General features: G+C 39.0%; 1 protein-coding gene across 4 annotated transcripts in view; it reads left to right on the top strand.

Annotated features, from left to right (window-relative positions):
• Positions 1–23,654, top strand: part of Dock4 (dedicator of cytokinesis 4) — a 396,469-nt gene that overhangs the window by 191,094 nt on the left and 181,721 nt on the right. For all 4 annotated transcript variants that reach the window (XM_051175069.1, XM_051175070.1, XM_051175068.1 and 1 more), the window contains exons 7-8: positions 911–995; positions 8,228–8,379. In XM_051175069.1, the coding sequence (XP_051031026.1) occupies positions 911–995; positions 8,228–8,379 (237 nt within the window). The remainder of the gene's footprint in view (positions 1–910; positions 996–8,227; positions 8,380–23,654) is intronic.

Here is a 23,654-nt window from a genome sequence, read left to right as displayed (position 1 = left end):
GAGAGTGATGCTATGAGAAGGCCACAGAGTAAATTATCCTCAACAAACTAAGCATGAGAACAGGAGTGTGAAAAAGAAGGGAGTATGGTTGACAGGGAAAATTACAAAGGCAGTGGGGAGCCTTTAGGAGAGACTACTAATGCATAAGGTGATAAATGAATGTATGTGGCATTGGTATCAATGTTGCACAGTGGTTGACCTAGAGAGGAGCATGCTAATAATATTACTGGGAGGAAACTGTCAGGGAACAGTGTTACACTCACATTCTGCTGTCCGTGGTAAGACATCCTAGACTGAAAACCATGTCAATAACCTGTGTAGTTGCTAGAACCTCAACCTAACCACATATTGGCTACAGTAGCACCTAACACAAAACCATTTCACCACCATTGACAGGCCTAAGCTCTGCTGTCTCTTTGTCCCATGCCTTTTCAGTTTTACCCCAGAAATTGCCATACATGAGAAGCATGCATGAGTTCCTGGGGTTTTACATGGGACATATTAACTCTGGGTGGCGTAGACCGAGCCCTAAAGGCCAGGCTTCTCTCATTAATTCCTTTATCTAAGGCAAACTCTAGTTTCTAGTGTATTCCAGTTTAGAAGGCTTCTCTGCTGCTGGTTTGTGGGTTGTTAAAGCATCTTGACACCATGCTATTAAATGGCAGCATTGTTTCATCGAGAGAACTAACACATCCTGCCATGGTTTGCCTCTGACATATTCTGTCTCCCAGTTTTGTTCAGCTTTGTGCTATGCCCATTCCAACTGCAGACACAAGTCACGCTAGACACAAATGGAGGAAAAGTGTGGCTGATCAGGTTTGGTTACATCCCCAGACAGTGTAGTGAAAACATGGTTGGTACATTCCACAAAGATGACTTGTCTCCCAAATGTTTGAAATTTGTTTTCTAGACAACTGGGACTAGACCTGGTGCCTAGGAAGGAGTACGCCATGGTAGACCCCGAGGACATCAGCATCACTGAGCTGTACCGACTGGTAGGTGCACAGACGTTTGCTTGCCACCTCATTGCTAATTTTGTGGTTTCCATGGCATTCTTCATACTAGATGTTTTAAGAACTGGGTGTTCTAGGTTTAATTTGAAGAGAATAAAGAAGATGTGCAAGCTGAGGTGACCGTGCCCCAACAGTACCAAGGCTCTTTCCCTTGCTTGGAACACTGTGAAGTTCTCCACCTAACCTTCAACTTAGCAGGAAGTAAAGTTCTAGGAAGTAAGCCCAGACTTTTAAGTTCTTTCATGAGTGCTTTTTTTCTTTTGGCTTTGTCCAATGAAAGGCTTACAAATCATGCTTCTTCACCCACTGTGTTTCTGGATAATAAAATGTTCACCAAGGTGCTATCCTCACCTGTCCCTCCATATTACCATCCTATATGTGGGCTTCAAAGGGGGCCTCTAAAAGTAGCCTTCAACTGCTGTTTTTAGATTAATATGGACCCCCCACCCATTTCTAAGTGGTAGAAACCATAGATAATCCTAAAATATTTTAAACACATTACCTACCGCAGGAGCACACATGACACCATTTCCTTCCCTTAGTTGCCTGGTAATCTACATTTTAGCTTAGTGCCTTCCACTGAATTCTGTCCCTGAATTTCGCCTATTCTTCTAAATAGAAAGTAAGCTTTCTGCAACTCCGAATTAGGGGGAAAGGCGTAGGTTAGGAAGGGTTGTCAAGGGATGTTGCCTTATGCCTAACTTTACTGTCATCTCAATGATGACTATACCATGCTATAATGTTCCAGAAAGGAAGGCACTCCAGAAATAGGAGACTCGATTTTAAAAGGTTTGCTGCTTTTGATGTAGTTTTCCACCTAAGATACCTTTATGAGAGTAATGGGTAATTCTTAATTGATGATTGTATATGCATATCTGAAGAACTGTGGGAAAGGCCATCAGTTACATGTTGGGACATGTGACCCGTGAGGAATCAGTCTCAGTTAATAACAGCTTCTTGATCACCCTTCTATTCATGATATCTGTATTTCGTGATGTAGATTGAATGTTTCCTGCTTTTCTTAGAGGGAATCCTTTACCATTTTGGGCATTCAGTTTTATATACTGTGGGCCTTTCTTGCATCTTCACTTAAACAGAATATCTAGCATGTCTTAAGGAAACAATTAAAGGTAGTTGAAGGGATGCTAGGAATGTAACCCAGCAGTACTTGCCAAATGTGTACATCATCTCTGGTTCTATCCCCAGCATGTCATAAATTGGTGTTATGTCACATGACTCGAGGCAGAGGGATCAAAAGGTCAAGATTATATGTAGCTACACACAATTAAGGCCATCCTGGGTTACATGAGACTTTTTCTTTGAAAGATTTGGGGAGTGGTTGGGGGGGAGAAAGAAGGTGAGAAGAACACAACGAGAATGCCCCAGGTTAACTCACTACTCTTACAACAAATAGAATCTATGTATTTTTTTTTTTTTTTTTGGTCATGTCTTCTTTCCTTTTTAAACCAGTCAAATCTTCTAGTGCCACATCTTTACTGTTAATTTGACCTACTGAGGTTCTATTTTCTCTTTAAAATCCTCTCCATGTTAAATCCTAAGGCTGCACTGCCTCCTGTTCTCTGACCTACGCACATCATAATTTATCACAGTGTTTCCATAAGAAGCCCCAGGTCAGTGAGTCTGAGGTTATTTTATAGTATGAACACACCCTGGATTGTAGCACCAAAACAACTGTGTGTCCAACCTCTATCAACTCAGCACTTACAGTGCTTAATCTCCTTGTGTTTCCTTGTATACTGTGACAATATACTTTTTTCATCTTGATATGATTGCCCTTCCTAGGAATATATTTGAAGAACACTTAAGCATGTAGTCAGGTTTCATTCTTTTTCATCCTCAGTTCATCTTCATTGGAGAGGCAACATGGCAAAAATAATTGATGTCATGTGTGCTAAATCTGGACATTAGATTTGTCTGTGTTTAATGAAATTGATAATAGCAGCCTAGGTAGACCTGATAGAAATATAATTTTCCAATGATCTAGACACAGAAAATTGTAAATTGGTTTGTGGCTAAATTACATGCACAGAGCTACAGACCCTTGCGTTTTTACCATGTGGTACTTGATGTTGAACCGAAAGGGCACCTCAAAGTACAATAGAGCTGTAGACACTGTAGCCTTTATGTCTGTTCTCTTTGGAGTTGCAAAGACAAAGGTTCACTGAAGTTGATTGAGCTACTTTATGTCTCCATGGAAGTTCCATACTTGCCTTTATCTGTCCCTGGCAGAGAATAGTTGCCCCCGGAGATTTAGCCACAGATACGAAATACTTGATGACCAATTAGTAATGCCTGCCCTCAATATATTTTCTTCTCCCTAGTTTAGTTTTCTATATACATGGCTCTGCCTCTGTCTTTCCATTTAACATTTTATAAAGGGTATCAAATTGATTTTATCTCTTTTAACAATACACTCTTTTGGTGGTGGTGGCCGGGACTGTGATGTTGCTGAGAGTCTAGGCTGTCATGTAGGCCCTGACTCATTAGCAATGTCTCCCACTTCTGGAAAAGACAATAAGGGGGCAATTTGGTATTTTATAGTGCAGATTCTGGTCCAAAGTCATCTTTTTTAGAGACACGGCACATAAAACACAGTAATTTCTGTGTGCACACGCACACGCATACACGCGCACACACAGACACACACACACACACACACACAGACACACACACACACACACACACACACACACACACAAAATGTCTCCTCAACAGCAATTCCATGTTCCTGTTTTTAAACAAGGATTCTAACCCGGGAAAATGAAACAGTGTTGATGAATGTCAGAAGGATGTGTTCTTTATGAGTGGTAGCTATTTTTCTTCTTCTCAAGTTTCCTATTGTGTCCTATCTCCATCAGGCATCCCCCCCCCCATTCTGCCTTTGCCTTTTTCTCTCTCTCTGCCACCTGTGGGCAGCTGACTGCCTTTGATTTCAACAGGGAGTGAGCAGGGTTGGGGGCTCCATCACCAATTCCTTGCTTTTGTTTGGCAGTATATTATCATTTTACATCAAGGACCATGGAGGTTGACAGCATATTGTCATTTAGTATTAAGAACTGTGGGGTGAAGGTAAATGTTCCCAGAAAATAAAATGGTTTCTTTCTTTCCTTCCTTCCTCCCTCCCTCCCTCCCTCCCTCCCTCCCTCCCTCCCTCTCTCTCTCTCTCTCTCTCTCTCTCTCTCTCTCTCTCTCTTTCTTTCTTCTTTTGTATCACACTTGAAACACAAGTTCCAAATTGATATTGATATTGAAGAAAGGTGTCCTGGTTTTATTTTTTGCCAGCCCTGTTCGCAGATCATTCTCACCCATTTATGCCCATCTGAGCTGGGAAAATCTGAACCTTTCCATGCTAACACATGTCTACCTACAAAGGTTGGGTTGTCAAGACCACATCTCAGTTCTGCTATAAATAAAAGCTGATTGGCTGGAATCCCTGCTTATTGGGGCCTGCAGAGTATCTTTGAGGAACATTTTATGTTCTATGATCCTCCTTTCTTGTTTGCAATTCTTAGTGGCCTAGGGCAGTGGTTGCCAAATAGAAAACGGTGGTTCTCAAAGAAGTTCTACTTTCCCCACCCCAGAGGTACATTGGCTGAGGACAGAATTTGGTTGTCACAACAAGGGGTGGCAGTAGAGAAAGACTCCATTTAGGAGGTGCTAAACACTCCCAAAGCCCACCACAACTTCCTCTACCAAGATTGAGAAACCTGGATACAGCCCATTCATCCAGTAATTTATGCAGTATATAGTGAATATCAAATATCAACTTGAGTTATAAAATCCTTGCAGTGAATCTTTTTCTTCTGCTAATAAGCAATGCTGTTAAAATACAGGGTCCAAGGTCATGCATTGCAGCTTCTGGGTACAGCTGCAGCTGCACATTATGTCACAAAGGGGTCATCATCTGTGTTGTTACCACCAGGTCACAGATCCCGAAGGTTTAGCATGCCTTTTAACTTATTACTGAGATGTTCTTTCCACCGAGGTATTTTTAGCAATCAGTCATCAAAAGTTGTGAACTACCAAGAGACAAGCAGGTAATCTGAATCCTTTAAACTCCAAATCCATCCCAGATATGGAAGAATGGTAGGCAAGGGGAGACTACATGCTAAAGGGTGCTACACAAAAAGGGCGTGTGTCACAGACATGGAGCACAGAATCTTATTTTTAGCATGCAAGGAAGGTTCCAGGACAGCAATTCATTACACATCAGATGCAACAATACATTTTTCAGTCTGCTGTGATTTGCGTCTCTCTGCATATGATCCCCATCAATGATTCTCAGACCTCATTGCCCATTAGAGCCACCTGGGGAGCCTTTTAAACTATAGCTCTTGAGAAAGCCCATCCTCTAGAAATTCCCATTTAATTGTTCTGGGACAGGACCTGGACCTAAGTGTTTTTTAAAAGTTCTCTAGGTGACTTTAAAGTGCAGTCAAGGTTGAGAACCCCAACTCTAGGTATATTACATTATTTGCATGAGTAAAGGAGCTGATTATTTTCCCTGTTGATTCATATTGAATTACATGACTGATGCTGGAAACTTTGTACCCTTTGAGGTCAAGAGCAGACACCTCCTGGAGGTCAGTTCTTTGCAGGGGGCATTTGTATCTGAGGCTCCCATTCTGGCCTTTGGTAGCCATTCATTTCTTTGAAGTAGCTTGTGCTGGTCTACACTTTTTACACTTTTGACTATACACGTGTGTGTGGGGAGGGTAAATAACCCACCAAGTGCATAGCAATTCTAAGGGCAAAAGACTTCCTTTTGAATTAAGGAAATTGAGTTTTATGAGCATATGATATATATTTTGCCACAGTGAAAAGAATCTTGAAGGCACAAAATACAGCAAGCCCCACAGAAAATAGGGGGAAATTTTGCTCCCCCTACCCTCTGTAGTTAACTTTTCTTCAAGAATTTTTTTCTAGTCATTATGGCTAACAAGGTCCACTTTCTATTGTATTGTAGTGTGTGTGTGCCTGCATGCGTGTGCGTGTGTGTGTGTGTGGGGGGGTTTCACTTTTACAGAGAGATATCCAATGTGTCAGAGTGTCAGATGAGTATAAAGGTCTATTTAGTGTATTACTTGTTTGTGATCTTTTTTTGCTTTTAGATAGTTCAGAATAAAAAAAGTGTATGAACTTTCTGATGAGGTTATGGAATTGCACTTACTACTACTGTAAATTGTAAAAATGGCATTTGCCCTGAAAGTTGGTCAGCCATTTGTAGTTGTTGAACTCTATGTATCAGCCTTAAAAGGTAGTTGATACAGAAATGTACCTGTGTGCCTTTACCATTTGCCCTTAGCCATAGAGTTCAAATCCCTGAAGTTCAAGTGCCTGATGTTAAAATGAGTGCTCTCTTTACCATGAGTCTGAGATGGGATAATAGTTGGCACTCTACAATGTGAGTGATCATACACCTCTTACTTCATCAACTCTTATTCATTTAATGCCCAGGATTTCCAGGTCCTTTTCCAGCCCCCTTCTCCTGCATCACTGCTTCCCAAGTAGAGAGCCAAGGGCAGAGTAGACTGGCAGCAGTTTGCAGCTGGGCCAGTATGTGCCTGGCAATGGAGAATTAGAAGCCTGTGCAAATTCTTACATTGACATGATATTCTCACTGTCTTTTTATTTGTATTTTGTTTTTCTGGAAGTATTTACCTATCAGCCTCCACAGCATTAGAAGAGCAAACAACCTGAACCATCACCTCAATCAAATCAGGAAGTCGAGGCCAGAGTTCTTGCTCCTTCCCTAGTGCTTTGTTTGGGAAAGTTTTCCAAGGAGTCTATGGTGTTCCTAGGCTCAAATCAAAATCCCATTTTGAAGTGTTTCCCAATTCATCATTCTTCTGCGCTCTCTCTCTCTCTCTCTCTCTCTCTCTCTCTCTCTCTCTCTCTGTGTGTGTGTGTGTGTGTGTGTGTGTGTGTGTGTGTGTGTCTGCTGTCTGTCTGTCTGTCTATGTGTGTATGGGTAGGTGAATGTGTCTGTGTATGCATCCACAGCAGTTTTACTATTGTCTGTCTGATCTCCCTAGTGGGTACCATATCTATAAAGCATATCTATAAAACTGTATTTACTCACAGTTGCATTCCTAGTGCTTGGCATGTAGGTATCTAACAGGTATTGATTGACTGATTACTTGTCCATTTGGTCTCTCACCTGTAGCCCTGTAGGTAATTTCTTTCCTTCTTCAACTTCTGTGCATTTTCGTTTCTGCTCCTATATCACAAATTTGGCAGCATCTGACCATAGTGATGACAAGATAAGAAAGGAACACAATAGTGTTCCTTCCTAACTTTAGCTTCCTCGTGGGCTCCTTGACCATCTCTCCATAGCTCTCTCTATATCAAGTTATAATCATTTTATTGCTTTAGTGATACAATAAGACTTGCTATGGCCTCATTCAGAAACTATCAAAGCTTTGCAGTTTAATATAATTTAAAAAATAATGTTAAAGTATGAGAAATGAGAAGTCCTATAAATATCCTTCAGCTTTCATTTATCAAATGATTTATCACTGAAGTCTGAAGGGTTTTGTTTGTTTGTGGGGGTTGTTTAATGTTTTATTGTTTATTATTATTATTATTGGTTATTAAACCTAAAACCTTGTATATGCTATGCTAAGCAAATGCTTTATGATTGGCAACATCCCTATCATATACATACCCACACACACATACACACACACACACACACACAAACACACACACACACACACACACAGAGCAAGGGGGGGTTGAGAACATCATCAAGTTGCCCAGTCTGGTTTTGAACTCATTTTGTAAGTAGGTTGGTCTTAAACTTGAAAACTCCCTGCCCCAGTCTCTCAGGCAGCTGGAATTATAAACTGTCCCTGCCAGGCCAATTCTCTTATCTGTCCTCTAGGATGACTGGCTTGTCCCCATTCTGCAGGTTGACTAAGATCAGCAGAAATCCTTTGAACTTCCTCAGTCTCAGATGTATGCCATGAGTTGTTATCATCTTAAGGTTAAAATTTAAAGGAAATCCTAAAGCAAGAGTCCTTGATCATCTTAGCACAGATGCTAGAAGAAATTTTGAAATTTAGATTAGCATGATTCTAGAGTGGAAAGAAATTTTACTATCCCAGTCCCCGTCACTCCACAGTTTTGTGCCGTTCTTTTCTTCAGTCCACTCTGATCGTGTTTTTCCGGGTGGGGTGTGTATCATTCAGATGGAGCATCGACATCGGAAGAAAGACACCCCAGTACAGGCCAGCAGTCACCACCTCTTTGTCCAGATGAAGAGTCTCATGTGTTCCAACTTGGGAGAGGAGCTGGAGGTCATCTTCTCACTCTTTGACAGTAAAGAGAATCGTCCAATCAGGTAATGGCACATACACAGGACTTGAGTTTCTTGATATAACCATTGCAGATGTTTATAATTGTCATGCTTTCAGATACATTTTTCATCTACCAGCCTCAGTTCATCTATAGAACTGAGTTTCTGATTTACCTACCCTCTAGATATTTCAATTAAGGTTTGACAGATTTGAGAATTCCTGGGAAATCAAAAAAATCTATAGAACTAAAAAAATCTATAGGGCTAAAACTGAAAGATGCTCTCAATATCAAGCCTGTTTTTGTTATTGTTACTTTGTGTTGATAATGCCAGGAAGATAAAATTTCTCTATAGTGTAATGTTTTCTTATTGAAGTCAACACAGTTGACTTCAGTTTTTCAGTTAGTCAGTAAATAATAACATTGATCTCCTGTGTCTGGATTGATGATCTCAAGAAAGAACTTCATACTTGCAGATGCCTGCTCCCATTGAAGTATCAGAGCTGTGAAACAGGACAGAGTTTGTGCTGTTTCTCATTCTCAGTGTTCTGACACTTCCCTGTGTGGTTCTCTATGGCAAGCTTTTCATCATAAGTTTTGGTGTGAGGAATCAAATCCCAGGTCTTGTGTGTGCTAAGTGAGTCCCTACCCTTGTGTGATATCCCTAGCCCTCATTGCAATGTTTAGGAAAAGACTTAGTGTAGATATTTATGAGGACTATATTTTTAAATGAAGCAGAAAGCCCTTTTTAAAATTACAAATTCACATAAATTATGAATTAGGATGGGATTACTTGAGTCACACATAATGATCCATTTGTACAATGCTTTTAAAATACTTATTAAAATAAACACCAAGAATTGTTAGCAATTCTAAGCCACATATGCCACATATTATTGATTCACAAACACAAAGTAATCTGGGAGTATTTCGCTCCTTTTCTAGGAGATATGTGTGAAGTTTATTTTTAATGCACTTGTAACCATAAACATGATGGATAACTTACGAATTAGTTTTTGTGTGCTGGTAAGTGTGACTTTTATTTCTTGTTAGTAGACCATAAGGTGGTGTTCCTGTGAAGTAAGACAAGAATTTAAGGAGTGTGGGAGACACAATGATAATATACTTTCCAAGGCAACCTGAAACATAGTCAGAGGAAATGAATCCATGTCCTAGACCTTTCCCCTCACAAATGAGGACTCAAAAAAGAAGAAAAAGGATCAAACTGGCCCATTTTAGCCCTGCACTTACATATGAATGAGTATTAGAGACAACACCTGCTTTTCTTTCTTTTTTATTTTTATCTTTTAGTGGTAGGGTCTATGTAGCGTTGGCTATCCTTGAACTCACTATCTAGACCAGGCTGTCCTGGAACTCACAGAAATATGCCTGAATCAGCTTCCTAAGTGCTATGATTAAAGGCCTATATTGCCTTTCCTGACTCAACACCTGCTTTTACATTGAAGTAGTTTTGGTTTACCCATAGTTTTCTAAACTCCTAAAAACTTTAGATGTATAATATACTCTCATTTATATTTTTAACAAGCAGTGTAGATTGTAAAGGGAGATCTCTTCTGCTTGCCTCTATTAAGCTAAAGTCCTGAGAAATAAATTCCCATTTTTTTTTCACAAATGTTGCAGTTGAATCTACATAACACTTCACTAATTTTTATATTAGGATTAATAGAACGTTAACTGATAAAAAAAATTCTCAATATAATTAACAATGAACATAATCAGTATAATGCCATTATATTGTTATCATATTTATCATAATATAATGACTACTTAATAATTTACAATATTAACATCATTGAAATAATACTGATTTAATATTAGCGTCTTTCTGAGTCTGCCTTGTTAAAAGCATCGTCAGATTTTTCTATAATGATCCCAGGAAGAACATCTCCCTTCTCTGCTTCCTGACTGAACCACATGTGCCTCACAACTCTCAAACAATAGGAATTTAAACAATGTTGGGTTTAGTTTGTCTGTATTTCTAAGGGTTACATAGGCAGCATAGTGATCATTTTCTTTTAGGAAGTGTTAGGGATGTGTGTTAAATGGCCAACAATGCAGAGTCATTTGTCCTTTCCTGAAGAGGAACAACATGCAGTCTTACAACTGTGACCTCTTGCCTTGGTTCTTTCCTTGGTCTTGGAACTCATAACAGATCTTGCTTCCTTCACTCTACTGTTGCATTGCCTCAGAAGAAAGAACTACAAATGTAAACCATGCTTTTAGGGCGTTGTAAGAATCCTAGTTTTGTTTCTGTTGCTGTAATAAACAGCATGACCAAAGGCAACTTGGGGTAGAAAGGGTTTTTTTTTCTTGTTGTTGTTGTTTGTTGGTTGGTTTTGTTTGTTTGTTTGTTTGTTTGGCTTAGAGGTTACAGTCCATCATCAAAGAAAGCCAAAGCAGGGGTTCAAACAGAAAACTGGTAGCACAGACCAGTTACTTACTGGCCATTCTCAAAGTTCTCTGTCTGCCTGGAAGTCCTGCCTACACATCCTGCCCAGATATTAGCCATTCAGCTTTTTATTCCTCCAATCACAGCAATACATCGTCACACACAGTGTACCAGTAACCCACAACATCCTTGGACCTTAACGTTTCTTCCAGGGGTCACTCTCGGGTCACCAGATTTGTGGAGCAAGTGCTTTCACCTCAGAACAACCTCACCAGTTCTCTGAGTACCTTAAGAGAAGTGAAGTAGTGTCATCTGCTAATCCCTGCCAGGGACCAAAAGTTCAGACTCTGTCCAGTACAAAGGAGGCCAACATGTGCTACCACCTTTCTAGTTCATTCAGCAAAATCGTGATGTGTGTAACATCTCCCGAGTACCAGCAAGCAGATGTTTTTCAAGTTTCAAGTTTCATTTGAATGGGGCTTTATTTACCAAACCTGTTTTGTTTTGTTTGTTTTGTGGGTTTTTTTTTTTTTTTTTTTTTTTTTTTTGCTTTTACATAGTTACTCAATCCTCCTGAAGATTAGGCCTCTGGCCATGTCATGAACCCTCCTTCCTATAAACAGCAGCAAGGATGCAGGCGTGTTCTGACAGCATCTGGCTAGCATAGACCTATGTTACACCTTATCATTCCAGTTTACATGGATAGCACACCAGTCCACAGAACCTATAATCATTGAAAATTACAGACTGGTATTCATTTAAGGCCAATACAACCTTCTTACAACTTCTTTCTATGAAAGATACCTATTTGTTTAAGGTTTGCCACATTGTTTTATATAAGCAAAATGTTTTTAGAGAGCATTTATTAGGCTGTAAGTTTTATTTCCTCATTCCACAAGGTATGGCTGGAAAAGGCAAGGAGAGAATCTGCTCTCTGCATCTTTGGTATCTTATTTTGTTATAATCATATGGCAAACACCTATATGATGCTTTTCATATGTCTAAGTTCATTTAAAAATATTTCCTGACTTAGCTCTTTACTACCCTATGAGGAATATACTACTAATATTCCCTTGTTTGCAAGTGATGCAGCCTATAGTCCTTGCCCAAAGTCAAGTGAAGCTGGTACTTTCACAGGGTAGGCTGTGTAGGAATCAGTATTTTCCATCCCTACTCCATACTCATATCTGTGATATTCGTAATGTGCTATGTTCTTCCCCCTTTGAGTTGTGCTTGCCATTGAGTGCTCAGGGGTCTATGTGGGGATTGCTCTTTTAAGACCTTGAATGGCAGAAGCTGTGAAGACTGGACAGGAAGGATCCAGTAAAAACAAAGAGGCCGCACAGAGAAGGGAAATCGCTGTTGTCTCCCGGCTGCTTGAGAGAAGGGCATCAGGAAACAGACTTGAGTTTGCAGATGGGAGATTAGCCCTGAGAAAGGAAGAGTGGAGGGTGTGGATGTGAACTATCTGAGCCTTAGGATTGGACATGGAAGCTGTAATTGTTTACAGGGAGGGAATTGGCAGTATATGCCACAGGGTCTTCTTTCACTGACTGTAAAGAATCAGCTCTTGCACCATGTGGAATACAGAGTCATAATGTGGTGATTTACACAGACTGTGCAACTGCACATCAGTGCTCCCCTTTTCTTCATACATGCTGCTTCATCTGGATCAGTGTGTAAATAATGCTGGCTGGTAAACTTGACATAGTTCAGTGATTGACTGGAAACTTTCATTATTTTCGTTACTGCTGTATTCTAAGCCTTCATTAATTAACACTGGAATTTTGTATTGGGACTAATTCATTCCTTTATTTTGGTCTCATCAGAGAATGTATTTAACAAGGCCTGAGTGCTGCCAGTTGGTCCCTAGCTATTGAAGGCTGCGCATACACATCAGCTGCTGGCATGGGCTACTAGCTGAGAATTTAGTAACAGCATGTGTTTAATTCTAGTAACTGCATAGATGAAGTTTACTTTCTTCTGGTTCTTTTTTCACATACTTTCCTGAAGTTATATATTCTTTCCTACTATCATGCAGTTATACTTATTTTCCTTGAAAGGTTTCATTTCCGTAGACACCTTCTATTGCCTACAATTATGCTTTATTTGGTCCAATTCTGTCATTTAAGGAAGAGGCAGTACTGAATACAATTGGTAAAGCACAGGCTTTTAAAAAAATACCAATTCATTCTGAACTGTAAAATGGCTATGAATTTCTGTCTGGGAGACACATATCACCTGTGTCTTGTACACCCTTCATTGTGGTTAAGTGGCCTGACTCAGGTTAGATAACCTGGGTGGAAATCCTGGCTTTCCTATATACATCAACCTGGGCATGTAATTTCACATCTCTTATAGCTGTTAACTAGTGGGGACTTCGTGAGGATAACAGTGCTTTCCTAATGAGATATCTTGAATGTTAAATTCATAGGATGTTGCTTAATACCCAAAAGTTTACCAGTGGGCTCTGGCTATGATGAGGAGAATTTTTAAACCAAAAGAGGAGGTATACATTATCCTAGCTAGAATTGTGTAATGGCATCTCTTGCATTCTTGAGGAAATCACACATGCTTAAAAACTAGTGATGTTTTGCTTATGATATTGCAGTTACTTAAAGTTTAGAGAGGCCTACTAGCAAAGGGGTAATATGGAACCCATATTATTTTAGCTAGAAATGCTCAAAAACGGGGGACCAGAAGCCTGAGGTGGGGTTGCATGCTGAAACACCACAGTGAGAATGGGAATAAGAAAATTTGTAATACTCTGTCCTGTCCAGGTGGGGAGAATCTAAGAAATTGCTTTCATAGCTTCCAATAATTCATTTCAGAGGCTGACATAATGTAAGACCTTATCTGGCTTAGGCTAGGAGAAAATACTACTTTTGTTTGTATATGGTAGTATGTAATAAGATTACTAGAGCCTTTAAGGATTGAATTTCCTGTGCCCTGTGTTAGCATGTCTTGTTTGATGCATCATTGGAAGCTTACCATGGTCTGATCATACAAGTTCAACATCTGCATTTTCACATAAATTAGTGTTTGATTTTGATAGATAGATTGTAGCCCTAGCGTCTGTTTTCCCAATTTCATGATACAAAGTTTCCAAAGCAAAGAAATAGTGTAGGGGAAAATGCCCAGCCAGACTAGCAAGGGGCAGAGTGCACTGAACAAAAGTAGGTAGAGGGGGTATTTGGAGACCCTTATTGAATTGTGGTGGTGACAGCCTTCACCTCTGGCCCAGGGCATTTCCTGCTATGTCTAGACATGTTGGCACAGATTCACTGTGGGTGTCTGTGCATCAGTGACCCACAGGGACCTTCCCTGGGGCCTCTTGTTGAGAAATAACAACTACTTCCATCTCTCCCTTTTCTCCATCATTTGAGCCTCCCAGCAGGTACATGGGAATTGGGATTGTTCTCACCTCCAAGTTAAGTCAGATCTGTGCTTTACTCTTCATTTGTTCGCTCTTAGGTTACACATTAAAAAGTAATAACAATGGCTCTACAAATACTGGTTGCCTTGGTTGGTAGCAAATTTAAGGAAGCTGTGGGGAGAGACCCAAATACAAAGAAAATGAGCGAGGTAATGCTTTATTCAGATGTAGAACACACAGGGTATGACTGAACCACTCTTCTCTAGAGCATTTTATGACATAAATATAATACAGATTATTTAATTTTAATAAATGACTAGAAATGCTAGTGTGGCAGAAAACCAGAAGCTCACAGAGTTCTGAACATGATTTGGCTTCTCTTTTTCTCTGGCTATAAACACTCAGGCAAACAGCTTGCCTCTCTTAAGTAGTGCCATAGTTTACAAGGTGACTAGAAGGCCCTCTTACCTGTGTTCCTCTGCTTTAAATCAAGAGCAGATTAGTATGCCCTCCCTGACTAGTATTATGATCATCTCTGTCTTTCTTCATGTACTCCCCTGTAGGGAATTCAGAATAATTTAGTTTTCCGAGTTCCCTGCAAGATAAGCCATAATCACATATAGCAACTACTTCACAGGGGCTTCTTTGCTATTCAATGCCATTTCTGTCTCAGGAGGATTAGAGATTGACAAAGGAATTGTTAATGGTGTGACTCTACCCTCTTATCATCTTTATGTTCTCAGCACCTGGCATCGTACTTACACAGGGTGTGTGCATATGGAGGGGGTGATGCAGTTAAAGGATGCTTTTAAAGTCTTGCCTTGCTGTTGCTGCAAAGCGGTAGAAGAGCATGCCATTAGTACCTTGGCTATCATCCTTCCCCTTTGGGGACGGTGTGTGTGTGTGTGTGTGTGTGTGTGTGTGTGTGTGTGTGTGCTCCTTACTAAGAGAGAGCCAGAGTGCTGAGTGCAACAACTAAGAGTTGTTTCATGTTACACTGGGCTTATCAGAGCTGTGCTCTCAGACCTGTCTCTTGGGAACCATCATTTGCAAACACTGTCATGCTAAAATGTACATAAAAATCATCAGATAAATGCCTGGCATTCCCTGCTAAGCATTTGGAAGTTTTGGATTACAAGTTAAGCAGGGTGTGCCTTCTTTATTCCAGTTAGGAATGTGCATTTCACACCATTACTCTCCAATTATTGAAGTTTGTTCGTTTATGCATTTAGTCAGCCAGCAAGTGGTTTCTTCCTTAAGGCCAAATGCTCTTCTGGAGAAGGCATATAAAAACCACATCCTCCCAAATCTTGTATTCTACTTAGGTTCAAAATGTTGAGAAGTTTCTAAACCATGCCTTTATGTAGTATCGTACATAAAGGTAAGATAGTTAGTATGCACTTTGGCTTCTTTGTTTTGTCTGTTTGTGTTTTTAGATTGTCTCACTATGTAGTCCTAGCGAGCCTGAAACTTGCTATCTAAATCAGAATGGCCTTGATCTTCCTGCCTTTATCTCCAGAGTACTGAGATTATAGCCATGTGCCCCCATTACCTCTCCTGGATTTAATATTCATAAAATGTAAAAACAACAATTAAAACACAAGCCTCAGAACATCCTTTGGGGATTAAAAACAAAACACATGAAAGATTTATTTATTGGTTGGGGGGCTTGAATTACATCGGTTTTTTTATTTAATCACTCTTTTCATTTAAGGCTTCTTAACCTTTAGTTTTGTTTGTTTTGAAATGTGTCCTTCACCACAAAGTATTTATAAAGAGCTTTGGTTTACTGGTTTTCAACATTCCCTATTAAACATGGTCACAGAGTCAGAATAACTACTGTATATAGGTCAGATTGACTTCTCCCTCCAGGAATGTGAAGGATACATCACTTAAAGTGATTAAATTCTGTGAATTCCAACAAGAATAAGCCTAAGACACTCTTCCTTCATGTAGATTGTCATACTTCCTGACCCTGTTTTTCTTTACCCAGGTCCTACTCATATTCTACTTCTGCTTCCTCTGCTCAGGGCTTGTTTTCCAATTAACACATAATGTCTGGAGAAAGGCTAAAACGATTACCTCCCTCCCATTCATTCTTAGTCAGAATTCAGTACAATAGGTCTAGTGATGGCATGCCCATAGAGTGTGATGATACTTTTTCTAAGTCATCACTCACCTTCTGTCTGTTTCTTGCTAACCCCACTTCCCTCCCCAAGTGGTACCCACTTCTGCTTGCATTTCACACATTCCATTATTATCTTGTCTTCTTTTCAATTTCTGCTTTTTAGTTTCATGACTTACATACAGGGAGACATGCACACACTTGGACACATTTTTATCTACACTTAAATTTCAGTTCTGCAAATGGGATAAACATGTGGTATTTGTCTCTGGGTTTTTGTTGTTTTTTAATATAGTAATCTATAATTCATCTGTTGATTTACATATAGGCTATTTCCTTACTATTGTGAATAGTTCAGAAATAAGAATGGATGTCCAAGTGTCTGCGACTTAAAGTCCTCTGTGTATAGAAACAGGAGTGGTGTGGCTGGATCATGATAGTTACACTTTTAATTTTTTGAAAAAGCCTTTATATTGATTTCCATAGTGGCTCTAACAATTTACATACCCATCATTAGCATATCCAGGTTCTTCCTCTTTCTCTGCATCCTTGCTAACATTGCTTGTCATTTCTTTCTTAATGGCCTCCCCTGACTGCTAATGATAAAGAAGCCTAAAGCAATTTTATGTATATTTCACCGATGGATAAAGGTGTTAAAAGAAATTTGAGAAACACTCTGTTCAGTTTGTTAGCCCAGTGAATTGGGTAATTTGGGAGTTTGCGGTTTATAGTTCTTTATGCATTCTAGATGTCAGTCCCCTGATTGATGTATAGTTGACAAAGATTTTTCCCCTTATTCTGTAGGCTGTCTCTCCAGTCTGGTGATTGCTTCTTTGCTATAGGCGACCTTTTAATTTCACATAATTCTACTTGAAAATTCTTGGGTTATTTGTTATGATGTTGAAGTCCTTTTTCAGAGTATCCTTAATACATATTTTCCTAATTAATTTACTTGTACAGTGTTTATTTTACTAAGAATTTTACAAGAGGAAAATTGGGGATTTTAAATTTAGAGTCATTTTGGTATGTCAGGCAACCAGAATCATATTATTATTATTATTATTATTATTATTATTATTATTATTATTATATGGTTTTTGTTTGCTTGTTTGTTTGTTTTGGTCTGGCAACTGTGCAGGTGCTATAAAACAGTAGACTATTGTCATTTTAAAGTGGGTACTTGAGAGATGCCATATGACAGAGCTTGGGTGAAGGTATTTTTTATTGGGGGAAAATAGTTGGGAAAGGGGGAGAGGGAGGGGAGGCAGAGAGGCAGAGAAGCCTAGAGTGAGAAATATGAAAGGTGGGCAGGGCCCTGTTACAAGGGAAGGCAATGAATGTGCACAGGCGGTGCCCTTAGTGACTACAGCTGAGGGCATATCCTGTCAGAATCCCAAGGGCAGGCCAGTACAGATGCATGAATACTAACATAGATATGTGATTGCTTATTTATCCCTGTAAGAGGAACCATATTCCTCTTATCATAGAAATTTGTCATCCTAGAGAGTGTTGTTTCATTTTTTTCCTTTAATTATCAAAAAGATAGCATGAATACCAAAAGGTAACAATTGGCTGATTTTGATAGTTAAAATTGCAGTGATCTTAGCTATACTTTTAAAAGGCATCTTCTCATGTTACATTCAGCTGGATCCTTTACCTAACAAAGCCTCTGGTTGTGTGGTCATTCTCTCCATAGCAAGTGTGTATGCAGTGAGTTTGGCTTTGGCTGTCCTTAGGTAAAGGACTGTGCTGTGCACAGTCTGTATCTATGGGTCCCTTTTCCATTTCTTTTTAATCAAAAGAGATTACAATCGTAGTGCTACTTTATTTTTAAATTTAGCACACTAATGACCTTATCTATTAAGACTTGCAAAGAAAAGCCTGGCATTGGTGCTGGCCCTGTGCTTGGGGAAGAAAAAGAGATGAGATAGCAGGAATTTGCAGCCTGTTTGTGACCACTTAAGACAGCCATAAAAGACACAAATTGGGATGTGTTAAGAACTGAGCTTTGGGGCGTAAAAGGACTCCTTAATGGAGAAATGTTTTCAGCCATACACCACGATAAATCAGGGTTGCCTGTTTAGGAATTGGGCATTACAGGAGAAAGGAATAACAAGCCAGATGAGAGGCTCCTAGATACGAAGGCTAATGGCTCTCTTTCTACTCTGCAGTCATTTTCATGGGATACAGTGTCTCTCCATCCTTCATCTACCCATGAGATCCAAATCATAAGGTCCAGAAGGTAGCTCAGGGCTGCTTCCACACCTCCTTCCCATTTTCCTCAGCAACCTGAGGCAATAACATTACCTCCCCGTGTCATGTTGCTCTTTAAGCTTTTCCATTTCAAGTGTTCCTTGTAACCCATTGAAGACAAGGAAAGCATTATAGCTCTCTGCATGATATTCGGCTGGAGGAGGTACTTTTATCTCAGCCTTTGTTACAGACAAAAGATGGATTAAATGGAGAAGAAGAACTGGATTGGGTGGCACATACCTTTAATCTGGGCACTTGGAGGCAGAAAAAAGCACGAGAATCATGAGTATAAGGCCAGCTTGGGTTGCACAGTTTTAAGACAGCATGGCAAGCTGATGTCTCAAAAATGCAAGGATGATGATGGTGGTGGTGATGAATATTTAATCTCCACCTGTGAGATAGCAAGGGAATGAGCAATTCTCAGACATGGCTTTGAATTGCAGCTTACACAGCATCTTCAAAAACAAACTGCATTTAAGGAAAAAATGACTGAACAAGGGAAGGTATTGAGTTTCTAAGGGATGACACTTTGTGGGAAGGCAAATAAATGGTAAAGGGTGGTTAATGGCAAAAAAGTGGTTTGTGTGGGACATCTGCTGCCATCTCCAAGCCCCTTGAAGACTGGTCTTTGTTGGTGAACACTGTTCTCCCAGGTAGAAGAGGAGGCTGGTACCTTTGGTCTTTATAAGTTCAGTGTCCTGATTTTAGGCAGATTGAAGAAGGGCAGAGCTTTCTGTATATTCCCTACTTCTTAGCTGTCTTTATTGCAGCAAGCCTTATTGCCAGGTTGGAGTATTTAGTGTAGCATTTTGCAGTGTTTTGGTGTCTAATTTCTTATAGAACATCTTTGGAAGCATTTTGCCCTGTTAGTCAAAAAGCATTTGGGAAAAAAAGTAGGAGAAACTGTTGAGACTCCCTCACACTTACATTCCATTGCTTTCCAGAGAGGTGCAAAGCCCATCCTGCTGAGCTATGCCTTTGTCCATCTCAGTGCTCCTACCCTTTCTTTCTCAGCTTCTGGAGCCTCATTAACTGTTACCATTGCACAGCACAACCAAACTTAAGACAAGTGACTTTGCATTTTCTAAGATGCTTTGTTGAGGATTGGTTTGTTTTTGCTGTGGTTGGTTTGCATGAGTATAAAAGATTAGGACACTTTCTTTGGCTTTCCAATTAGCTTTATAAAGGCATGGCCCTTTAAATGTTTCCTCCATTTTACTATTGCTAGCTTTGGGGGCTGTAAATAAGTTTCAGGAGATTGAACTTATCCAAAATTGTTTTAAAGTGTTCTCTGTACTTTTTTTTTTTTAATAGGTTAATTAAGTCAGGGTCTTTTGTACCACTTGTTTAACCCAAAATATCAATTTCTCCTTACACTTTGAATAAAGTTCATGTTGTATGACTTTCACATGCTTGAAATCCTTAGATTAGTTTGATTCTTATGTGAGAGGTAACTTAGAGTGATAATATGAACCCATATTGGAGATTATAAAATCTTTCTATAAAATACAAATGTCTTTGAAATATAAGGATATAAGTCATATAAAAATAGCAAAATCCCTGGCATGGGTTATTAGCATGTTTGGCTGCCTTGTTCTTTGAATGGGGCACTTTATTTAGGAATATTCTACTAGGAGAACCACTTAAGGCTGTAACTCCAAAGGACCTTCTCTGACCTGGCCCAGTGACCTCCTGGACCTCAGACACAGACTTTGAAACCAAATGTCCCTGGTTTGGAATGGGTGAGGAAAAGAGTGGAGGACAGGGGCATCCTTGGGAGAAAGGAAGAGGTGCCATAGTCTCTTCACGTCCTTAATGTGCTTCTCCTAGCATTTTCTGTAAATGTAAGGGCACCGCTACTATAGTGTTCAAATCATCTTTTCATTTGTAGAGGAATTGCTTAGGACCCCAGAATTCAGTAGTTGGCCTGAGCAGGCAATCATAGACATAAACCTCACAAACACAGGTTATTAAATTTTTTAGTTTCATTCATTTTCGAGTATTTTTAAATTTTATTTAAACTTTTTAAAGAAAAAAAAAAAACACTTATTCCTTCTAACCTAGTCTTACTCCTCTTTGTCTATGAATTTTTCCATTCTGTCAAAGACAGGGTACCACTTTGGGTTTGAGTCAAGACTCTCCAGTCAACTTCTGGATGTTGATGGCCATGCACTTTTCGGCAACTTGCCTAATATTTCAAGCCCCAGCTCTCTCCTGTATCAGACAGAGATGATAATAGTTCCTACCCAGTAGGCAATTGTGGGAATTAAATGAGATCTTTGTAAAGCCTAAATTATAGTCTGGCACAAAGTACAGAGTTTCCTTCATTACTTTTCCCCAGGCATCCTGCCATGGATGCTTATTTATATTCTTTCATTGTCTTTTTTTTTTTTTTCCTCCTAACATCATTAGATGAAGGTAGGTTATAAATAATAATTATGATTTCTTTTTTTATTTCCAAAGAAAGAATTAGTCAGTAGAATTCATAGTTGTGATTTATAATGGCTCACATATAGAATTCAGGTGATTCTAAATTTCCTCAGTAGTGAAGTTCTTCCTCTAGGAGTACATGGCAGTAGAAAAAGAAGTCAAATAATGAATTTTTCTCCTCTACTGATAATATATCAACTCTTATATCCCAGTGTTTCTGACAAATTCTTTTGTTTAGTATTTGAGAACAAAACATTAGGAAATGTTATGTCACTGTAGGTTTTCTTGTTATTGGATTTTTTTTTTGGTATTATGTTTATTTTTTAAATACTGTACCACTGTGTGTTTTATTTATCCTGTTGCATGTAATAAAGACATGAAATGTACATGGGGAGAGGGGAAGGTGAATTGATCAAGAATTCAGAGCTACTATGTGCTAATTAGGTGATGCTCAGCAACTGGTCATGAGGCACCATTGATTGAAATGTTGCCAGGAAATTTTGCATATTTTCCTACTGTATAGTTGTAAGGTTTTTGTCTTTTTTTGTTTGTTTGCTTTTTCAGACCTCATTGGGAAAGGGACTGTTGGGAGAGCATTAAGCTTTCCAGATATTAGAAATTCTTCCTTGTTTTTAGCTTTGTTTTGCCTTACAAGTTTGTTCAGTCTAGTTAAGGATTGCCAAGTCATTGATAGATGCTGAAGGAGATATATATATATATATATATATATATATATATATATATATATATATTGCTAATTACAAACCTATATTCTAGTTGCCCATAGTATAACAGACACACAAACTTCTGGTGCAGAAAGGAGTAGAAATTACTTAATGAGTCATGCACATCTTCTAATAAGGCACTTGTAAGTTAATTATTTCTCTCTCACACTAGAGGACTGCAATGGAAGCTAGCCTAACACAGAACATCAAAAACACATCTTTATGTGGCCACTAACCTTTACATGAGACTGTCCTGAGACAGATGTGCTATAATGAACTAGCTTTGACCTGTTTGGTTTCTCTCCTGGCTCAGGAAACATATGTTATGCTATCCTCTAAAAGCGAGAGTAGGGAATTATAGTTTAAAGATTCCTAAGTGCATTGCTGAAGGCCATTTTTTCCCCCTAAAACTATTTGCTGAATAAGTAGTTGTGGTATCTCTAAAGCTGAAAGGAAACTGATTTTGTAAAACAACACCATGTCACCAAAATGAATAGACTGTTTTTTATTGGACATGGAGGTTTTCTGTCTGGTTTTTAATAAATTGCAAATGACTTATTGCTTCATAGTACCCATTTTGAACCTATTTTTATCTTCCCCTCTAAGGCATGCTTTAAGCTAAAGGATACACTGCTGGCTTAGTATGTATTGATGTTCTTTCTGGAACAGGATATGATATAGTATAATACTTGCATAATCAGGATTCTGTCTAGACGAGTAAAATTAAAATAGTGACAGAGCAAAAAGGATCTCTCCCTGACACAGAATTCTTTAGAAGAGGCTTTTATCCAAATATTGATGAATCTTGCAGATAATGAATAGATTAGGGTTTTTTCAATAACAGTATTACAGTTGAGATTTTAATATGTAAAATGTCTCATAGTTTTTTGCATATTAGTTTTATTGATGTACATCATTACTTTCAATAGATAAATCATAATACAGTATGACACTTTCTCAAGTGTTCCAGTGAGAATGAGAAGGAGCCTCACACCAATGCCCGTTGCAATTTGACATGGGCTCACTGTCCACAATACAGACCAAGGCAATGTACTCACACTGCTTGTGCTGTGTGCTAGGGTATAACTAGTAACTAACTGCACATTAGTGATGGATCAATAAGGAGCTAAGCAACACCTTGAGACTGCTTAAACCTTAACAGTTTCAACTAAATAAAATGGTATTGTTAAATCTTTGGGAAGTTTTGTCATTGCTCAGTAAAATTTATGTCCCGAGTCATATTTTTCATTGAGAAAAACAAACTTTCAGGGAGCAAATTTGAACTATGAACCTGTTGAATCAAGGTTAGTGCTTCCTTCATCCCTGTGGGCATGGGAAAGAAATGGTAAAAGTTAGTCTGAAGCCTTGGGGTCTGGTGTGACATTGAGTGTCACATGACAACTCAGATACACAGATGCGGGCCTGGTGTGACAGTGAGTACCACATGGTGATCCCAGATACACATATGACTGTCCCTTTTACGTTTTGAATTTTCAAGACAAGGACTTGCTATGTCACTCTTGCTGTCCTAGTATGTGCCCTGTATCCCAGGCTGGCCTAAAACTCATGACAGTCCTCAGGCCTCAGCCTCACAAGTGCTCTCTACCATAATTGTCTATTTTTTCCATATTAATAAAATAGTTGCCCAATGTTTGTATAGAATAGAAAAATCATTTATAATTCTCAGATGAGAAATGAAGATTTTGAACAAACACACAAAATATCGCTCATAGACACCTTAGTCCTTTAATCTTAGACAAAATTCTTCTTTTAGTTTGTTTATCCCTTAAATAGGTAGCATAATAGTATATTCTTCTTGAGAGTATGAGGTGTATCAGATGAGTCAGTCCATATGAAGATATTAACAGTGTGCCTGTTAAATGATGAGTTCTCAAAATGATTTACCATTAATATGACTATGTAAGTAGAGTTCCCTTGTTGTGTAATGAATCTGTATGTACTTCCTTTGATTGTATCTTAAGTTTGAAATAATAATGAATTT

The sequence above is a fragment of the Phodopus roborovskii genome, unplaced genomic scaffold (genome assembly GCF_943737965.1).
Source record: "Phodopus roborovskii unplaced genomic scaffold, PHOROB, whole genome shotgun sequence".
Classification (NCBI taxonomy): Eukaryota; Metazoa; Chordata; class Mammalia; order Rodentia; family Cricetidae; genus Phodopus; species Phodopus roborovskii.
Note: the sequence above shows the minus strand (reverse complement) of the source record. Positions and strands in the feature narration are given on the sequence as shown.